This window comes from Chroicocephalus ridibundus, chromosome 1 (genome assembly GCF_963924245.1).
Source record: "Chroicocephalus ridibundus chromosome 1, bChrRid1.1, whole genome shotgun sequence".
Lineage (NCBI taxonomy): Eukaryota > Metazoa > Chordata > Aves > Charadriiformes > Laridae > Chroicocephalus > Chroicocephalus ridibundus.
In genome coordinates, this window is record NC_086284.1 from 7,247,105 (window position 1) to 7,267,853 (window position 20,749).

Below are 20,749 nucleotides of genomic sequence, written 5' to 3' on the forward strand. Positions count from 1 at the left end.
TCTAATAAATACTTATATACAGCTATACATGTACACAGGCAACGGCGATTGCAGCAATAAAATCATTATTGTTTACTTCTTGATCATTAGGTGCACGTTACTATTAAATTTATTACCCTTGTTACATACTTATTGCAACAACATGTGCAAAATATATTTACTGCAACATTTAACAAACCACAACTTTCACATCTGTAGATGTTTTCGTCTTGGGTCTCCTAGTATGCTGCAGCATCTGAAGTAACTCTGACTCACAGGAGCTGGTGTGCTACAGAAAATGAGCAGTAACCTGTTGCAGAGAAGCAAAGGCTGGGAGACAGCACACGTTTAGCAGAATCCACAAGGCTGCTTGGCACATGGTATAAAAGGACATGGCTTTTATGTGATTTTAATAAGTAGAAGCAGGAAAGTGGAACAGAATTGATATTGTCCAGAAGAAGGGAGTCAGCACCCCGTTTTTTTTGGTGAAAATTGCCCATCATTGCACATCACAGTGCAAAAGGGGGAAAACACCCAATGCTGAAGCCAAACGTCTCCTCCAAGGGGGAGGTCACTCAGTGAAGGTGTTCCTCATGCACCTGGGGGAGAAGGTGGGAAGTTTGCAGTGGTCCCTGGTGGGGCTCCCTGGTGGGGTGGCCCTGGGGAGATTGGGTCCCGGCTGGTGAAGCCAAGACTCAGTTTGGTCCTAAGACACCCACTCAGGAGCTGGTGAAACCCTATTAGAGGTTTGTACTCCTCAAACCAACTTGTGGAGACAGTGGACACCTGCCCAGTCACTTCTGAGCAGAAGATGACATGGGCAGTGTGCAGGTCTCCTACTGATCTACATGAGAGCAACTCTTCTGAAGTAAAAGGGGGTTTCACACCCAAGGAAAAGAAATAAAGCTCTGTCCCTTTGCCCTTTCTATGAGGTATTTCCATTAGTACCCATTCAAGTGTTAAATTGAATTTATCCTTTCCCCCGAGGGTGCATTTGGCCGTCCCACCGCTGTGCCACAGAGACACACCTGAGCTGTCAGGACACCAAAGGCGATGTGTTTGCCCTGCTACAGTGCTTCCCTTCGATACACCATTTTCCTCTGCGCCCCATCCTGCAGGAACTTGGAGTTTAGGGTTTGCAGCCAGCAATTTACCCCAGCCCCGGTGAGAGACGTCCCCGAGCACCTGCAGGTCCCTGTAGCTGAAAGCCACGCGCTCACATCCGTGGGACAGGCACGGCGAACTTCAGAGACAAGCATGTGTCCCCGAAGCCCACGGAGGGGATTTTTTGTGGTATTCACAGACTTGTTTCATGTGTCAATACGAGAGGAGCGTAATTACCAGCTGAGGAACAGCAGGAAATAAGCCAAGGTTGAATGAACGAAATGGAAAATAAAGAGAAGCGCAGAGGACACACACATTTTAAAACTATTACGGAGGTATGTATTCACGTGCTCGTGGGAGCCTGGGAATATATAAGAGCTCATGACTGCGAAGGAATGAATTCAAGGACCAGTCTATGGGGAGTATTTTTTTTTTTTTTTCCCTGTGACTTCAAACTTCTCTCGGAGCTCGCAGAGTTTTAGTCAGCTGGCATGCAACAGAGGTACGACTTCCCCAAGGAAACTCTTCCTCGGCTTGCGCTGGAAAGGCTGCTGGGAGAGTCCGGGAGGCAGAAGGCTGCAAGCAGAGGCGAATCCTCCTCCTCCTCCTCCTCCTCCTTCTCTTCCTCCTCCTCCTCCAGGCACAGAGCAGGTACGTGGAGACGCGTGCGAAACCGGGAGCCTGCTGGAAAGTTGAGCTTTCGCCGGCAGGAGAGACGGGGGCTCCGCTGACTTAGAGCTGCAGCCTTTAAAAATAACACAGATGAGGAAGGTACTGTATAAATAAAATATGTTGTGTTTATGAATAGGCTGAGGAACGGACTAAACACCCTGTGTAGATGGCTCTAATGCACACAGCTGTATATTTAATCCATCAGGGACTTGCACTGCAGCGAGTGAGATCCTTCACGTTAAGGAGGCACTGGTTAGTTTATAACAATACAGTTGTCATATGCCTGATTTGTTATTATTCTCTGTGTTTACAGTAACGGAAGAAGGGGAGATGTGGTGGGGTTTGGTTTTTGGGTTGGTTTTTTTTTTGTTTTTTCTTTCTTTCTTTCTTTCTTTCTTCACAGGACTTTAGTCTATTTATGGTGTTACTGCATTGTAGCGCTCTGAACCAGGAGTGCTGCAGAGCCCAGCACTGTGCGCTGATTAAGCGCTGGCTCGCCCAGCTCTCCGACACCGAACCCTGATATAGCCTTGGGCAAATCACACCGGTCCCCGGGCAAAATGGGCAAAATGCTGTTTTAGCTCCTCTGCTCTTCTTACTCTCCGCTCTGTCATTGAACTCTGCCTCGCGGAGCACAAGGTGTGAGACGGCAGGGTTATTTTTCTACTCTTTAAGATCCTGACAGCTTGAATGTCACCTTGGGTGAGCGGTGACTTTACTGAGAGGGCTTTGCTGCACCTGGACTGTTAGGACAAGGAATTCATGTTTAGACAATATTTGGAAACAGTAAAGTTTCAGAAAATCCTAGTTTATCTAAAAGTCACAGATAATTTTCTAAAGCCAAACCCCGTTGTATTTTTGATAAAAGTACAAACATGTTTCCCTTAAATAGAAGCCAAAGTTTGGCTTTCCGCAGCAGTGTAAATTTGTTTTTTTACTAAGATGTCATCATTTCAACCTTAAAATCATCTTATTATTCCAAAATGCTGAAATCCTTTAGTTTTCAGTGACAGAAATTCACTATCGGGCACCTCTTTCTAAAGCAGATGGTTACAGCTCAGTAACTCTATCAGTGCTTGGCCTTTTACTGGTACAAGGATGGATGGCTTCGAGGGGGTGTATCAGTATCGTGCAAGTCAAATCTATCAGAAATAGTTTTCCTCCTTTCGTTTTATCTCCTGTTGGATCAAATAAATTGAGTGCTCCTTTCCTCAAACACTGACTCCACCATCAGTAAAAGAAAAATTGCTGAATTTTAAACTAATTTCTCTCTTTCTTTGCTGCGCTTAGATTAAAGCTGGTGAAAAGAGGTTCTAGTCTGGTTCCTGGATTTGAGTTTCTCCAGGAATTTGGTTCTCCAGGGAGAGCATTTCATGTTCAAATAGTTTAATCTTCAAATGCCAGTTCACGTCAGTTTTTGTTGACGGGAGTGTTTTCATTTTCCCATCTACTGCTGTCCCTTCATCCAGCCCCTTGCCCACAAAGTCTCCAGGCTGGTGGGCTTCATGTGATTGTCGTTCATTTTCATTTTCTCTCCTGGAGAAAGGAGCAGACAAAAAGGCGAATAACGGAGGGGAAGTGGCTAAACCCTGTGTGTCCAATTAATTAGAAAAGGTTAATTTTTGGTGGGGAAATGCTGTTGGCTGCACACCTGGTGGAGGTGCACATGGAGAGAGGACACAGAGAGAGAGAAGGCAGGCAGGCAGCAGCTTCAAGAGGCAGGAGAAAAGCCATGTTGGGATTCCAGGAGATGTAGGAGTCCCTATTTTGGTGTGTGGACTTGACAGCAGAGAGGCAGGAGGCTGCGTCTGCCCATGAGAGACCAAGCACAGTGCAGAAGGCATGAGCAAACCAAAGCAGGAGAAGCATCTCGTAGGGTCTCAGCAGCTGGAGCTGTGCCTCCTTCTCAGAGGCTGTGGCTGAGGATGGCATGGGCTATTCATTGTTTAATAGGATTAATATTAATATTACCTCCAGCTCCCTGGTGGGATGAATCACCGGGGAGCTATTCCAGTCGAAAGGGAGCAAGACTTGTCCCACTCCTGCCCTTGCAGTTCAGACCCACTTTCTAAGGCGGGAGCTTGTTTTGTTTACTTCTCTGGAGAGTTTGATTCATGCGGCTCGACGCAGGACTCAACCCAAAAGCAGTGCCTTAGAAAGCAGCAGCCTAATGGATGGACAGGCTCCAAAAGGTCTGGAAGTTCAAGACACATAATCGTCAAGACATATTCTTGTTTACCCAAAACCCTTGGGAACCTGCAGCAGATTATGGACTGGCTGGTGAGAGCCAGTGGCTGGGATTCGCTTTTCCTTCTTGCTCTGGGAGAGGCCAGGAATAGGGTTTGGAGGGCAGGAGAGGTCTGACAAGGTGCCCACCAGCCCTCATCCCCATGCTGTGCTGGCTTCGGGTGACATGGGGTGAAATCTTACTGATGTTAGCAGAAACTGAGCAGGCAGCGATTACTGAGGAGACCACAGGAAAATCAGGAAGGGCCTGATTTCACCGAGTAGCAGGTGCAACCCCTTTGGCAACAGTGGGGTGGGACAACCCTTGCTATCTTGTAAGGGTGGGCAAAAGAGCTTGATTCTCCAATCTGACTGATGGAGATGACCCAACCTCTCCAACAGAGAAGACCCAACCTCTCCGATGGAGAGGACCCTTGCTCTGCAGACGTGGCTGCCGAGCACACACCATGTTAACATTTCAACACCACCATAGGGAGTAACCTGCTGGGTAGCCCGTAGCATGAAAATATTGAAAATGGGAAGTCAGCCACATGCTTCAGGGTCTTTGAAACTATTTGCTGTCAGATCCCCTTTAGGAAAGGGCAAAGATGGTAAGGACACCGCTGATCTTTCCCGGCGCGGTTGGTGTGCCTCCAAGGCCGTGGTTTTAATGAAGCAAAGTCCCGAGCAGCAGAATCAGTGCATGCCCTTCCCTCCTGTTTTGGCATTTGTTGCCGTCCAGGCTTTTCTTCACAGTTCGGCTGGCACAGCTGCTCGGCCACTCAGTAAAACAGCTTGAGGAACAGAGCTGGCTTTTTAAAAAACACATCCAACAAAAACCCTGCTATTTTTTCCCCTCTAAGTGCAAACTTCCCACAGTGCTCTGAGCATACAGGTGTAGGAAAATGTGAAGTCACAATCATCCAGGGCACGCGCTGCTCTTCGTTACGGGCATGATATTTGTATTCCTTCTCTGAATCAAATTGAAACATCCTATTCAAAAATAAAATCATTAAAAAAAAGTATTTTTCTTTTCTTGAAGACCTCAAATACTTGAGGTTTTCCTTACGAAAGTGGCTGTGCATCGCAAGTGCTGTTGCATGCTGCTGATGAGGCAAACCCTAAACCCAGAGCATCCCAAAGGCATTTAAACCTCTGGACACCGCAGCGGTCCCCAGGTTGAACTGAGGGGATTGCAGACGGAGGGAGCGTGCCAAAGGCATCAAGCTGCAGCCAGCTCCGGCCAAGGGAAGCTCAAGACACTACGTGCTTGGGGGAAGGTGATCAAAACCAGTGTGACGAGAGCCCAGTCGAGGGGAGCCTGTCCAGGGTTGTGATAATCTCGCTGGCAGGCTGTTCCCACGAGAGCGAAACATGGATTTTTCAATGCATTGCACCTAACCGTGCCCCTCCCCTGCCCGCATGCGTACGGCTGCCTCTTCATTCCATTTATGCCGCTCATTTCAGGGCACATCGCAAAGCTAACGAGATGATAAAAGCCCAGCTCTTTGGCATAGTATTTCAACCATGGGGAAAGTGCATCGCAACAGCTCAGGCTCGTGAGGCTGGGAGAGAGCAGCGGGGAAATCTGTGTAAAGGCAGGTTTTCCAGAAGCAGGTCTTAATTAGCAAAAGGAAGTGGGGAAACCAGCAATTAGACAGCTGCTCCAGCCCTAGAGGGCAGCACAAAATAATAAATAAAAAGCTGAACTCACAGGCAACCTGAAATCATCTTCTGCAGGGGAAAAGCAGCCTTTTTGCAATGGGAATGTTTCCTAGCAGGTCCGGTAGATTCAGCACTATGTATTCGCTGCCAAAGATTCAGCAGCTCACCCGGACATTTGGACTCCCCCTGCCTTTATCCCTAATTCCTGCCTCGTGTCATGAAAACCCACCAAGTCAGGTGCGTTGTAGCTGACTCTGAACCCCCGTCCTGCCCACAGACTGCTACCACACTCTGATTGGTGTGACCGCTGTGAAGAGAAAGAGTTATTTCTTCCAGGACAGGTTTTCAGGTTCTGGGCTTTTATATTTATCAGCCGTGAATTTAAAGCCTTTAGTCCTCAAGCGCTGCTTTCCTAACGATGCAGAGAGTGATTTAGGTGCAGGGGTAGGAGGCTCCAACCCTCCAGGAATGTAACCCGCAGACACAAAACCCTAAAGTAAACACACCGCCTTGCACCACGCATGCAGCTAAACAATGGCATCGGCAGCGATAAGTCACTTATTCCCCTCAGCAAACTCGTGGCCCGATCCTGATAGTTTCTCTGGAAAAAAAAAATAAAAAAATACCCCTTGTTTCTCAACGCCTGCCCCTGAGCAAGGGCTTCAGGATGTCGCACAGTAGCTGACTCCGTCCGGAGCACAGCGGTGGCTAGGACCCAGCAAGAGCCCGGAGAGGAGTCCGGAGGAAGACAAGCAACATAATTTAAAGCAGACATTGTCCCAAATAAGGCTACTTCCCTTGAAAATGCCTTCGTTACGAAGTTATGAGTTGAGCCTCTTGGCGTCCCGAATGGGTGAACGTGAAGCTTGAAGAACAATTTCATCGGTACCGGGACTGAGGTGGTTTCGAAGAGCTGGATATGCTTTTTAAAGACATGATAAGCAGTGTTTGGGGATGCGAGACACCCTTGAAAGAAGGTAAATGTGAAATATTCCCTCTTTTTAACCCTGAAGGCTCTAATTTAGCAGCAAAGAGTTTGTGTGAAAAAGGATCACACCCTGGAGAGTTTGGTTTGTGTTTTGTGTATTCTCTTGAATTTAACCTCTCTGGCACAGGAAAACGTCTCTGTTAATTGTCTAAGCAGTAACAAAAGTTACCTTGGGGGGAAATTTGGAATGTGCTGCAGTTGTTAGCTACAAGCAATATCTATGAAGTGGTTTCAGGGTTAATATTGTAACAGAGATGGAGGCAAACGCTGCTCTGGAGTGGGAACTGGGCAAACTGGGATAAAACCCTGATTTCTTCCATGGTTTCAAATGTGTCTTGGGGCAAATCAGTGCTCTTCTCTGCCTTTTCCCTCCCATTTGTTAAGTGGATATGCTGACGTGGTTTGGGTACCATGGTTTTTCTAAATGCGAAATTATTTGACCCACTTAAGAAGATTCCTTGGGGGTGTTACGCACAGAAATCACCTATATTTTTCAGCTGTGGATGGGGCTGGGTAATTGTGAAGTACGGTGATGGAAAGCTGTGACACTGAATGCGGTTCAGAGCTCAGTGCCGCTCTGAGGTATGCTGGGATTTTCATCACGGCTGCCAGCAGGAGCAAACTGGCACCGAGCACGAAGCTGCCTCAACTCTAGGAAAACCTCAAAGCAAGAAAAAATCCTTTAGGTGGAGTTGCTGCTACTGCTGCTCCCAGACTGTTTTTGGGAGCTGTGGTTAGAGACCCCGGTGCCGGTGCCAGCAGGCAGGGTTTAGCGGTGATGCTCTGTGAATCCAGGTCAATGGGGATCCTGTGAGCCCTGAGCTCTGCACTGGGAGAGGGTGGTGGGCACCTGAGACCTGCCCAGAGGGCAGAGAGGAGGGGGATGCAGTGCTGACTCATGCTAGGCAGAATCATGGAATCATAGAACTGCCCAGGTTGAAAGGGACTTTTCAGATCATCGAGTCATCCATCAACCCAACACTGCTAAAACCACCACTACCCCATGTCCCTCAGCACCACGTCTGCCCGGCTTTTAAATGCCTCCAGGGATGGTGATTCCACCACTTCCCTGGGCAGCCTCTTCCAGTGCTTGACAACCCTTTCTGTGAAGAAATTTTTCCTAATATCCATCCTAAACCTCCCCTGGTGCAACTTGAGGCCATTTCCTCTTGCCCTATAGCCTGTTCCTTGGGAGAAGAGACCGACCCCCCCTGGCTACCCCCTCCTTTCAGGGAGTTGCAGCGAGCGAGAAGGTCTCCCCTCAGCCTCCTCTTCTCCAGGCTGAACACCCCCAGCTCCCTCAGCCGCTCCTCACAAGACTTGTGCTCCAGACCCCTCACCAGCTCCGTTGTCCTTCTCTGGACACACTCCAGCACCTCAATGTCTTTCCTGTAGTGAGGGGCCCAAAACTGGAGGTGTTTCTGAGGATAGTCTAAGGGTTGTCCAGAGAAAAGCCAGGCAGGGAAAAGCTCCTCATCTGGACAGCTGAACTGAAAACCTCCTTGGGAAGGGAATCTCCATAAGCAAGGAGGCTGTACTCTACCATGAGGAGGGGCTTACCCTCCTCTGGATGGAGTCCATGTGGTCTTGTATGGAAGAGACCATCGCGTCCTAATGCTTCAGCATGTGACAGCCTCCTTTGAAGCACCTTGAGGGACAGCATCCTTGCTTACTACAGATCTGTCTTGCACAGCAAGCCATTCAATCACGTTTTTGTGCTCAAATACATCAATTTCCCAGTTGCTTTATAAAATTACACTTTAGGAAGTTTCAAAGCATGTTAAGACCTTGGATTGTGTCAGGTTTATTATTTAAGAAGCAAAGAGACCATGTTTTGCACTGGCAAAGACAAGAGAAAACATTGCAGACCACACGGGACACGTGCTGTCCATCAGGGTGGTGCCATGTTGTGGGTAACATCCATGGAGATTTCCTCAGCTTAATTCATTGGATTTGAAGAGAAACAATTTCCATTTGAGGGCTCAGAGTAAAGCCTTGTAATCATCGGTAGGTTTGTCTTTTCTCTCAGTTCCAGCAAAGTAATACCCAAACGATAAAACTCATTATCTCCTCCTTAGAGGAGACATCCACTACTCTAAGCCTGGGGAATGCGGAACAGACGGGGAATGACAGAGACATTATAGATGGTGATATCAGCAATTCCTCCTTCCACAGGATGATTTCAGTGTATTTTGCAAACAATAATTAAAAGGGTTTGGAATTAACACCCTTGGTCTTCTTTTAGGAGGGGGAAACAGATTTCTGTTCCTGCTGCTGAGCCCCAAAGACAGGCTCCAAGCTCTTTCACCTTGTGGTCCCAGTTCATCATCCATCACTAGTTGTTGCCCTGCACTGAAAGGAATGTGCAATCTGAAAATAGAGCAGTGGTGGTCAAAGCCTCCCCAGTTTCTCTCTTCCTTCTTTCTCTTCTTCTACACAACTCTTTCTCTGGTTGGGAAATGGAGGGATGGGCAGGTTACCGTACTGAACCTGTTGGCGTTGCGGTTCAGCAATTGCCATTGCTGCGTGGAAGTGCGGCCATCAGCCACGTCCCTCAAACACTGACTAAGCGGAGGGATCTCCACCAGCTGGGAATGATCCCATCTCTTTTGTTTCCAGCCTCCTGATGCTCTGCGGGTGGAAGCCGCTGAGTAATGGTACGTTGATGCCGGTTTTTGGCGGCATATGTGCATGGGATCGGCGTGCATTTGGAGTTTACCAGATGCAGGCTTGCTCCTGGAAAGACTTAAGAGCAGTGCTAGCTAAGCACTGCTGCGTGGCTTCCAGTGGGGAGCTGGTGCCTCTCTCACTGGCTCTGGATGTGGGCAGGACCAGCTCAGATCTGCCTGCAAGAAACCATACAAATACAGACAGATTCGTCATGTTTACAACAGAGACTGTCATAAAGAAGTGGCATCTGGAGCTCACGTCAGTGGTGACCACAGCCAGAGACCTCATTACTGTCCATCTAGAAACGAGCTGTTTGAAGGATGAATGCTTTCCCCAGCCCCGTTTGCGTTTTTCTCCTATTGCCCAGTGACAGGCGTCCCAGTGTTTGGCTCCTTTTGCAGTTATTTCTATGCCTTTTTCCTGGAGTGCTTTCCAAGCAGTTAAATTCTGATGAATCCTTTGTTTCATGCAAATCCACATCGATTGTATCTGACTCTTTTTAAGGCATTTGCTTTCAAATGTATGTAAAAGCCTGCCCATACCTGGGGTATATAAAACGGAAAACTAACATTTGGACAAAAAGTTCTTAGTCCATTCTTTAAGCTGTTTATATTAACTCAACAAATTTGGATGAGTCTGTAAAAGCTCTTTGACACTCTGGGATGAGAGGAGTGGGAAATGCTGTGGGTGGAAATGGAAACTGTTCCCAACGCTTGGTGTTTCTGAGTGGCATCCGTTACCTTCGGTCAGGACTTGGCACCCCAAAACTCCAGCCCAGTTGAAAGTATCTGAGCTGCTTCTATGGACAGAGTGAGGTGGTTCTGGAAGGTTACTCAGTCTTTGGTGGTTGTCTTCCTCAGTGATGCCAGACACAGTGCTCAGTTTGAGCATCTGGGGTTCATTGTGTGGCCTGGGTATCATCTAGGTAGCAGCTGAAATCACACCGGGGCAATCCCATGAAATGTCTTGGTTTTCCCTTTCAAGTCCTCATATAAATATCTTTTTCCCACGAGGCTCAAAGGGATTTAAAGGTAATAGGTAGGTTGTAAGTGCTGTAGGCTCAGAGGTGGGTTAATTTATTGCACTGCATGTGTGCTTTTCCATGTTAAACGATGATCTGGTTCCAGCTTTCACATGCGTTGACTGCCGTGTCACATTTGAAATCTAACCACAATTACTTTTTCCTGCAGAACCATGAAACTGTACATCGTCTTCTTCCTGGCAGTGGTGAACAGAGGAACCTCTAACAATCAGCCCACAGAGGGGATGTCCTGTGAAATGGTAAGGCTGTCACCCTACTCGGGCCCCTTGACATCCTGCATGAGGTTGGGACACCCTTGTTATAGGCACGGCACAAATAGCTGTGGTCTCTGAGAAGGGAAACCCTCCCAGGACCAGACTCTCCGTGATGGCAGAGGTGGGCTTTGTTGGGTTGGTGGATGCTCTTCAGACTCTTCTTGGGCTCTGTCCTTGCTGTACTGACAGCACATAAAAGCGGGTAACAAAGAAGGGTCATTATCTCCATTTTTTAATAAGAGAGAGCTAGTTGAAAGAAATTTGACCTGATTTCCCCGAGACTACAGGGACTCTGTGGCTGACATAGTGAAAGAACTTAGACCTAAAATCAACTCCTTTATATCAGGCCTCAGTTCTTTGTGCTTTAAATAAAGCACCTTCTGTGAAATGCATCTATACCGGCCCTTTTGTAACAAGAGGGAGAATGACCTCCTCTGCCCTGACACAGCACTGCGGCCAGGGGACTTGTACCTGACTTCTGCTGGAGGTACAAAAAGTGACAAAGCCTCTTGTTCCTGTACAAAGTTTGCTCCTTGAATTTTTGCAAGCACCTGGTGCAATATCATAAGTGTTGTCAGCTGAACTTGCTCCCTTCCCTATCCAACTGCTGCTGACCGTAACAGGCCATTTAAAAATACTTATCTTTTTTTTTTTTTTTTTCTGAACGTTGAAGCTGTTCAGCACACATCCTCAAGAACTTCCAAAATAGGGAAAAAAAATAATTTGCTAGCTGTACACATCTCCCTTATGGGACTCATTCCATTCCGGCCCACCCTGCTGTATTGCTGCACTTCCTGAATTCCAGAGAAATTAAGACCTAGTATATATAAAAAGATCTTGGGAAGGTGACTGGGTAGCTCAATTCATTGGCTGGAGAGGGAAGACTGATGAAGCCACTGTAAACATGACAGTTTGGGACCCGTGTATCACAGTCATATGAAGGCTGGGCGAGACACGCAATAATCCAAGCAGATTCGCCCCGTCCCGTTTCTTGACAGGTCACAGATCAGGCCAATTGCTGAAAAGTAAACACATGCTTGTTTCCACCACTCCACTGTAAACTGCTTTCATCAAGCCAACAACCCCAGGCTCTACGCAATGAGGCTGGGATAAATTCATCCCCGACAGAAAACACGCTGCAGTCGGGGGCTGGGATTCTCATCTGGTATAAATTAACAGCTCAGCATCGCTAATGTCATTGTTGATTATCTTCCTTTGCTGGGTGCTTGGTCCAATGGAAAGAGAAGGGTGTAAATCCAAACACAGTTTAAAGAAAGAGGAGCTACTGTATTAGCTGATTGGTCCATTGAGAGTCCTGCTTACTTCACATGGTAATTCTTCATCGCAGCCTCGCTGTTTCATGTGGTACTTTCCCTGTGGTGACACCTTTAGAATAGCAAAAGCTCAGAAACAGACACTTTCATCCCAAATCCCATGGAAGAGGCATGAGTCAGAAACCCGTACCCCACTCTGACTCACCACTGGTGCTTCTGTCGTTGAACCAAAGTCTTGTAAAAGAGGTTTTAGGAAGTCAACAGTCCCTACCAGACCCCTGATATGGGAGTGAGCTGCACTGGTTATACAAGTTACTGCACATCTGCCTGCTAGCAAGACATCGAGGCACAGCTGAAATGTCAGGAGGTTCTTCCTAACTTATGTTCCCTTCCAAAGAGAGGGTTTTCAACTAGTTCATGTTTTACCTCACAAAAAAAGATGTTTCTGCTAATTTTTGTTAACTGGTAAAGAAGGATTTTTCAAATAATTTATAGAAGGGAAGGGTTTCTTAGTATCTTACCTTGCATTGAGGTGATGCAAGAACATGAGCATGACCGGTTATCATAGGTCAGCTGGTATGTGGTACCTGGGGAAATTTCTAAGGTTTGGTTGTAGCTGAGCCTCCACTTGGGCAACTCCTCTAGAGAATGGGCATGCACACCGTGCAGGTGCAAGTCAGCGCCAAGTGGCTCCAGCCCAAATTTTTTGTTTCAAACGCTCGTGAGTTGCTACAGGAGAACACGAGTGGAGGCTTGGATCCAGCTGCTTTGCTTGTAGGGCTCTTAACAAGGTGGGTGACCACTTCCACCCAGTGCTGAGCAGTGAAGAACTGGAATCAGAATCCAAACGATGCTCAGGTTTTGAGCTTTGGGGTCATTTTTTCACCAGCACCTGAATGCGACCAGACACTGAAGGAACCAAGTGCTCCCCACCCTGCAGTACTTCTTAACAATGGACTTCAAACAAACTGGTGGCAGCACCAGCAGAGATGATGAAGTCAGAATGTGAGACTGGCAAAAATCTCTTTTCCAGCCGCAGGCTGACAACCCATTGGGCTATGGGGTGGGAGGATGGGACATACATGCAAACAGATGCTGTTTGTTCCATCCCACTGAGACGTGCATCATCTTTTCTTCCTTAGCGCTGATGAGAACGAAATCCGTGCAGTTTGAGCCTCAGGGAAGAAAAGATGGTACAGAACAGACTAGATAAGAAATTCAGCGAGGATCAGAATAGTCAGTGAAAAGGAATGAATGTTTTAAAAAAAAAAATGGGAGGGGAAAAGTTATAGGAACAAATGGCAGACAGTGGGAGGTATAGATTTTATCGGTCCCTTTTATCACAGGGAGGGTTCAGTAGATGCAGATTAAAGGCCCAATCCTGCAAGATACACAGTGAACTGGGACTGACCTCTCCCCCATCGACTTCAGTAAAAACCAGCTGGCTGGCGTCGACGGGAGTTGGATCAGGACTTTGCTAAGATGCTGGGTGCCCAGAGGGAGCGGAGGGTGCTCAACCCTTGTTGAGATCTGGCTCAAAGTGTGGGAAGAAACCTGGCATCTGCCTTTGGCTGCAAAGCGGCTACTGCTTTTTCACTCTGGATTTTTGCATCTTTCTGGCTTCTCCCTCTTCCACAAAACAAAGAGGAGGAGACTTCCTGCTCTGTTATTTGGGCCTCAAAGCTGAGACCAATGTTGTGCACAGTTAAACTCAAAACAAGCAATTCTACAGTGTCTTTTCAGTAAAGAAATAAAGTCAGGAGGAAGCCAGGAAATTCCCTTCTTTTCTTTTATTTAGCTGGGGTTTGTGTGAGTGAGTTGGAGGGAAAAAAAGGATGGGACTCCGGTTTTAGTAAGCCATCTGATGGTTGGACTAGATGATCTGAAAGGTCCCTTCCAACCTAGGCAATTCTATGATTCTATGATTTACTTGGGATCTTTGAGAAAGATGTATCACGGGAAGGACTGTGGAGCAGCCTGTGTATATCTAGCGTTTGGATGAGCACTTGCACTTCTCTGGCACATTTTTGTGCAGCCTCCAAAACTCACATGATGCAAAAGAGATTCACAAAACGCTGACTATTGCCCCACTTCTCCTAAACAGACCTGCCGCCTCATTCACCTGAAAGTCCACATGAAACAGATGGGTTTTAATATATTTTTACTTTTAATGTTTCTTTCATGCCTGAAAAACTTTGCGTCATGGAATCTGGATTCTGCTTCTCCACAGAAATTAATATTCGACAGGGTTTTTTTTCTTTCTTTCCTTTCTGATCTTTCTACAAACAGTCTATGACCCAGTCACCCAAATACATTCATAACAAGAGTTTTCCTACAGTAGATTAAATGCTGCCTCAGCCTTTCACATTCCTCTTCCTCCCGCTGCTGTATGTTCTCCGTAATAGCAAAATACAGCTTGACATTTATGCAAGGTTGAGCATGTTCATGTTTCCAATGTTCCTTATGAGCACGCACTCCAGATTTTGGACACAGATTCAGTCCTAGCTGCAATTAAACAGCCACGCATCTAGAAGATGAATTTGCCTTTGATACTCGGGTTTTTTCTCTACCCTGCTGCTGAGAACTGGACTGAGAAGGCATGGCCCTCACTGCACATCACAGCTTTTTCTTCATCTTAAAAGTTAGCTTTACATAATTTTTCTTTTCCATATTGTATCATGGGAGTCTTGTGTGGGTGGTTTCATAAGGCGTGCTCCACATACAATAAGAAGGGAACTGTTGCCTTAGGAAGAGGATAAACAAGGATAGTAAAAGAAGGAGGAGTTTGGAGGCTTCCATCAGAAACGTTTCAGTAGTTGAATGACCCATTTGGTTAAAAATGCAGTGTTTAACTAAGCCCTGGCTAAAGGAAGACACACTTAAATATCCAAGGGGTGTGACTAAGAAGGAGAGAGATGGTTTTTGTGCCATAGGATCCTTATATATTTCTCCACCTCCTTGCTTTGGGAGCTATGCTACCAACAGAGCGGAGCTCTTGTGAGTACTACTTACTATTGCAAGTAGAGTTTGCAAAATCAAATACAGCGGTGAAGCTGAGAAAATTAACTATCAGAACAAAAGTGAGGAAACAGTGTTTGACTGAAACGGAAAGAGGGCAAAACTCCTTCACTTAGGACTGTTAAAATGAGACTGGGAAAAAGGTACAAAATGGAAAACTTTTAGTAGGTATCACATGCAGATAAAAGTCTCTATTGTTGCAAGTCAGATGTCTGGGACTCTTTAGCCTGGAGAAGAGAAGGCTGAGGTGGGACCTTATTAATGTTTACAAGTATCTAAAGGGTGGGTTGAAGGAGGATGGAACCAGACTCTTTTCAGTGGTTCCCAGTGACAGGACGAGGGGTAATGGGCACAAGCTGGAACATAGGAAGTTCCGTTCAAATACGAGAAAAAACTTCTTTACGGTGAGGGTGAGAGCGCCCTGGAAGAGGCTGCCCAGGGAGGGTGTGGAGTCCCCTTCTCTGGAGACTTTCAAGACTCGCCTGGATGCAGCCCTGAGTAACGTGCTCTGGGCAATCCTGCTTCAGCAGGAGAGTGGGACTAGATGATCTCTAGAGGTCCCTTCCAACTCTGAAAAATTACGTGATTCCGTGATTCCATCTTTAAATGTCTTTAAAATTAAATGAGTGCTGTTAGCTGCAAAGAAGTGTTAGGATTGTTGTTCTTGCTGTCTGGATGCTCAGAGAAAATAGTGTGATCAGTGTTTCAGAAGAAGGATCTGATTGGATGCTGAATGTTATTTTCTTTATATTTCATGCAAAGACGTTTTTCGTTTGTCACGTGGCAACCCCTTTTCTCTCTTTTTCTGGCAGGCAAATTCACAGGCATTTTGCCACAACAAAGACCTTCACCAAATCCCTCCCGGGCTCCATCTGAATGTAAACAAAATAGATCTGTCTGGAAATCTGATTCAAAGCATCCCTGAAATGCCGTTACCATTTTACACCTCCCTCCAGTGCCTGGATTTAAGCTCTAACCAGATAAGCTTCATCACGCCTGGAGTCTTTGCACACATGACAAGTTTGCTGGAAATAAATTTAGCCAACAATCGCTTATATGAGCTTGCTCAGAATGGGACAGAGGGGATTGGACTTTTACCCAAAGTGGAAATACTGGACTTGTCCCACAACAGTCTGTACAATGGGATGGCTGAGTATTTCATTAAACAAGCTCCAGCACTGCGGTATCTTTCCTTGGCAGACAACAGTATTATAATGATATCACACAAGATGTTTCAGGGATCTCCCAATCTTGTGGAGATAGATCTTCAGAGTAATATCATCATGGAAATAGAAGAAGGTGCTTTTGAGACTCTAGTGAACCTTTCCAAACTCAATCTCTCCATGAATTCAATTACTTGCATCTCTGATTTCAACCTCAGGCAGCTGGAGATACTTGACCTTAGCAGGAATAGCATTGAGACCTTCCACACCGCAAAGTCAGATGATGAATATAGCTTAAGATGTTTGGATCTGAGTGAAAACAAACTGCTTCACTTCCCAATCTTCCCCCAGGTAAATAAACTAGTAACTCTGAATTTATCGAAGAACTTAATCCAGCTCACTGCTGAATCCCCTCATAATAAAATGGACTATATGGAAAACGAATGGCTGGATGCTTCTTTTCATCTTCTTGATCAGAAGCAAAGTAGAAACAAAAGTTCTCTTTATTTATCCCAGCTTGTATATTTAGACTTAAGTTATAATGAAATCAAATCCATTCCGGATGAGTTCTTTGAGTCAATGTTGTCCCTTCACACCCTGAATCTCAGTAAAAACTGTCTTCAGGCATTTGCAGTAACTTATGACAGTGCATTGGTCTCCCTAACTGTCCTCGACTTGAGCTACAATGCTTTGCAGAGCCTGCTCCTAGATGCTGGCACGTTGTCAAATTTGAAGGAGCTCTACATTCAAAACAACCATCTTCAGACCCTGCAATTTGATATCTTCTCAAGTCTTCCTAGCCTCAGACTGCTTAATCTACAGAGCAATAATATCAGCCTTTGCAGCATGTACTCAGGATTAGCTAAGCAAAGACTTCCTGGAGAGGAAAGTGGTTGCGTATCATTTGTTGATTCTCCTACTCTTCAGTACTTGTACCTAGCCGACAACATGCTGAACATCCTACCAGCATACACTTTCTACAAGACTTCTCTGATTGTCTTGGATCTCTCCATGAACCCCGGACTGAAAATAGAAGTTAAAGCATTATCAGGACTGGAAAAGTCTCTGGAATATTTGTATTTACATGGCAATAGCCTGATAGATTTAAATATTGCCTTGCCTTGTTTTAGTCACCTTAAACATTTAAACCTCTCTGAAAACCAGCTGAACTGGCTGCCTAAGTGGGGTACTGACTCTCCACTGGAAGTTCTGGACCTACGGAACAATAGATTTAGCACATTACAGAACAGCAATATTTTAGCATTAGAAAATTCCCTTAAAAACTTGTATCTCACTGGGAACCCACTCAACTGCTGCGGAAATATCTGGCTCTCATCAATGATCCAGAACAAAAATGTCCATATCTCCAACGTGGAGCACTTAACGTGCCACTACACTCAGAACTTTGGGTACCAGGAAGAAATGCACATTGGGAACCTTAGACCAGAAGACTGTGAAAAAGAGGATCTGAAGAAAATCAACTTCCTTATTATATTAACATTTGTGTTGGTTTTATCCGTGCTCATCATTGGCGTGGGTTCATTTTTTTGCTTCCGCAGGCAAAACTTTAGCCATCAGTTTAAAGCATAGGAACACAAATTGCCTTGAAAACCGAAGAAATCAGGTGCTACACTGCCGGTGTGTAGAAATGAAGGGTAAAATTCTCATCTTTGATTTTTAACTGTGGATTTTAAGATGGTTTCAAAGTGCCCCTGAACTGCACCACTATAGTGCTTTGGGTTGCAGGGACTGAAAGGAGAATTTGTCGTGTTTTGCACTTGCTTCATTCACAAGCAGATCTTCTTTAAAAGCTTATACAGTGGTAGAAGAGGCCACTGTAAACCCCTGATGTTGTTTTGAGGGATGTGTAATTTAAACCAGACCAAAGGAAAAATCCCTCTTAGGTCTTGAGATTTTTCAGAAAGTTCAGAGATACTTGGTGATGTCGCCTTCACAGAAAGACTTTATGAAAATTGAGCATTGTAACTGCATCACCTTTTTATGACAGTCACAGATGACACCAATTGAGGAAGAAAGACCTTCTCGAAGTTATGTGCCTCCATGAGATATTTTGATTTGGTCTGAGCTTTGTTTTTCCTAACCAGTTAGCTCCTAACCCTTCTTAAACTGAAATCACACAAACCTACATCAGGGAAGGCCAAAATACAATCTTTCACTCCTTGGAGTTGGTTGCAAATCTCCTAATCATTCCAAAATAGTGAAAATTTAGCTAAAAAGGGAAATTACATTTTGTGTCTGTTGTCTTGTGGCTGCCATTTAGAAAATACACGGCTGACCATGGGAAACCAAAGACCTTGGAGGTAGGAACCTCTTCGGATGCCTCTCTTTGCTTGTAGTACATTGCTCCAGCCACTGGGGCCAGATACGTGGGGTAGATGAGGTCAATTAGTCTTTGCACTTAATACCCATGAGGGACGGAAGAGAAATCTCAGGTGTGAAACAGCTGCACTATATAATACTCAGATCTGCCCAGAAGGTCACAGGTCCACAGTTCAACTCAAAGAGGAGAAATTTGTCCCTCGCGTGCAATACATATTTAACTGGGTTTAATGTGAAGAAATTCATCTCTGGGGTGAACACTTTTAAAAAGAAAAAAGCTTGGAGAATGAATTTCAACCAGCTAACATTGGACTGAAATGTTTATATTTCTAAGGAAAACCGTTGGGAAGTCACTGCATACAGTTGCATTTCAATGCAAAAGAATAATATATCTATTTTTAAAGGTGACAGGTTAGACAGCAAAAAGGTGTTTTAAAGATACAGGTGAAAAAAAAATACACAGGGAATCTAGTCCTGGGCCATTATTCAGATCAGATGTCCACTGTTTCTCCCTAAAAAAAAAGATGTTATGGACTAGAGGACTGGCTGTAAGAAAAGTTATGTAGATTCTGTGCTGGGTTTAACATGGCCAACCTGTTGTGTTGCTAAAAGCTGACACTGACATATGTTATGTCCCATGCTCTGACAGCAGATTCACCCTTTTGAAGTGAAAAGTGGGAGCCTGACCTACTAACAGGGTTCAATGGCTTCGAAAGGAGCCGTATCAGGTTTTCTGTTAATGCCAGAAACTGTACTTTAAAAGAAATAGAAGTCAAACCAAAACCTGCCCGGGTAAATGCTCAGAGTCTAATTGCTGCTCCACTTCTGTTTCTTCCAGGTAGTGAATATCAAAATTAACACACTACAAAAAGGTGTATAATTCTATTTTTAAAGTGGTTATGTAAGAAACTGGCTGGTAGTTTTCATTGTGGAGTTTTGTACAATAAAAACACCTTTGAGTTTTGTAAAAAGCACAGGGTTGTGAATATATTAAAGCACCGGCTTGGAATGCTCCACAGATGCAAAGCTATGTCTTCCTATTTTTCTATGGTGTTCAGACTCCACCTTAGACAATTACCTTCTGGTCCTGAAGCAGGGGCAGCTGCTCCATATCTTAGAGTGAATACTTAGAGCCATACAACCAACAGAGAACAAGGAGATCTACTGAAGACGTAGGCAAGCATGTGCACCAGCAGCAGCAACAGGGCCTGATCTAACATCTACGAAACTCAACGCTACCCATTGGATCAAGCTCTTATTCTGTAGGAGAAAGTTTGCACAGGCAGCAGACCCAAGGATTAGAGGGAAGCCCGATGTTGAAGTCGGTGAGCTTTTCCTTTGGTGTGAACACAAGCGGAGCTCTGTGCCCAGATGAGGGCTAATTTACCCACACGCTGAGTTCATGCCTTTTGTGTCGAGCACGGCAAGATTATATCTCCTTCTGAGAGCCAGTATTAGCTTGGCTGCCATGACTGGAATTAGTTAATAACCTGATGACAGAGCCAAACCCATTTAATTAATGGTTTTAACACTGCTTTTGTTTGGCTGTACCAAAAGGAAGTGCTTGTTATTACTAAACATCTGGGACTAATTAGACTTCCATTGACTTCCCTGGGAGCAGAAACAGCTTTCTCGAGGAATAAGCCTCAGGAGTAAAGTGCAGCATGGCTCATTTGCATTTCTCTGTTAGCAGCATAAGCAACTGAGAAGTGACATGATCCTGCTCCAGCCAATTCTGTTATTCTGGATGGGATGTGGAGGATGAGGGAAAGAAAATATGAATAAAAGAGCAAAGAGAGGGAAAACAGGGAGAAATGAGAGCTCTCCGTAATATTACTCCTCAAAATCCTGGGCTGCATCCCCAGCAGCGTGGGCAGCAGGGCGAGGGGGGGGATTCTGCCCCCCTGCTCCGCTCAGGGGAGACCCCCCTGCAGTGCTGCCTCCAGCTCTGGGGCCTCAGCACAGGAGAGACACGGAGCTGCTGGAGCGGGGCCAGAGGAGGCCCCGGAGATGCTGGGAGGGCTGGAGCCCCTCTGCTGGGAGGACGGGCTGAGAGAGCTGGGGGGGTTCAGCCTGGAGAAGAGAAGGCTCCGGGGAGACCTTGGAGCCCCTTCCAGTCCCTCAAGGGGCTCCAGGAAAGCTGGGGAGGGACTCTGGATCAGGGAGGGGAGCCACAGGATGAAGGGTAATGGTTTTGAACTGGAAGAGGGGAGATTTAGATGAGATATCAGGAAGAAATTCTTTGCTGTGAGGGTGGTGAGCCCCTGGCCCAGGTTGCCCAGAGAAGCTGTGGCTGCCCCATCCCTGGAGGGGTTCAAGGCCAGGTTGGACGGGGCTTGGAGCAACCTGGTCTG

The 20,749-nt window shown here is 45.9% G+C and overlaps 1 protein-coding gene across 3 annotated transcripts; it reads left to right on the plus strand.

The window, feature by feature from the left end:
• The first annotated feature begins 1,484 nt into the window (after positions 1-1,484).
• LRRC32 (leucine rich repeat containing 32) lies at positions 1,485-19,408 on the plus strand. 3 transcript variants are annotated; one of them, XM_063326986.1, is made up of 3 exons: positions 1,485-1,734; positions 10,495-10,585; positions 15,705-19,408. In XM_063326986.1, the coding sequence occupies exons 2-3, from the start codon at positions 10,499-10,501 to the stop codon at positions 17,643-17,645; spliced, it is 2,028 nt and encodes a 675-aa protein (XP_063183056.1). In that variant the 5' UTR covers positions 1,485-1,734; positions 10,495-10,498; the 3' UTR covers positions 17,646-19,408. The 3 variants fall into 3 exon arrangements, with proteins under 3 accessions (XP_063183056.1, XP_063183047.1, XP_063183037.1); XM_063326977.1 differs by having other exon boundaries at positions 1,726-1,854; XM_063326967.1 differs by lacking the exon at positions 1,485-1,734 and adding an exon at positions 6,028-6,623.
• The last annotated feature ends 1,341 nt before the right edge of the window (positions 19,409-20,749 follow it).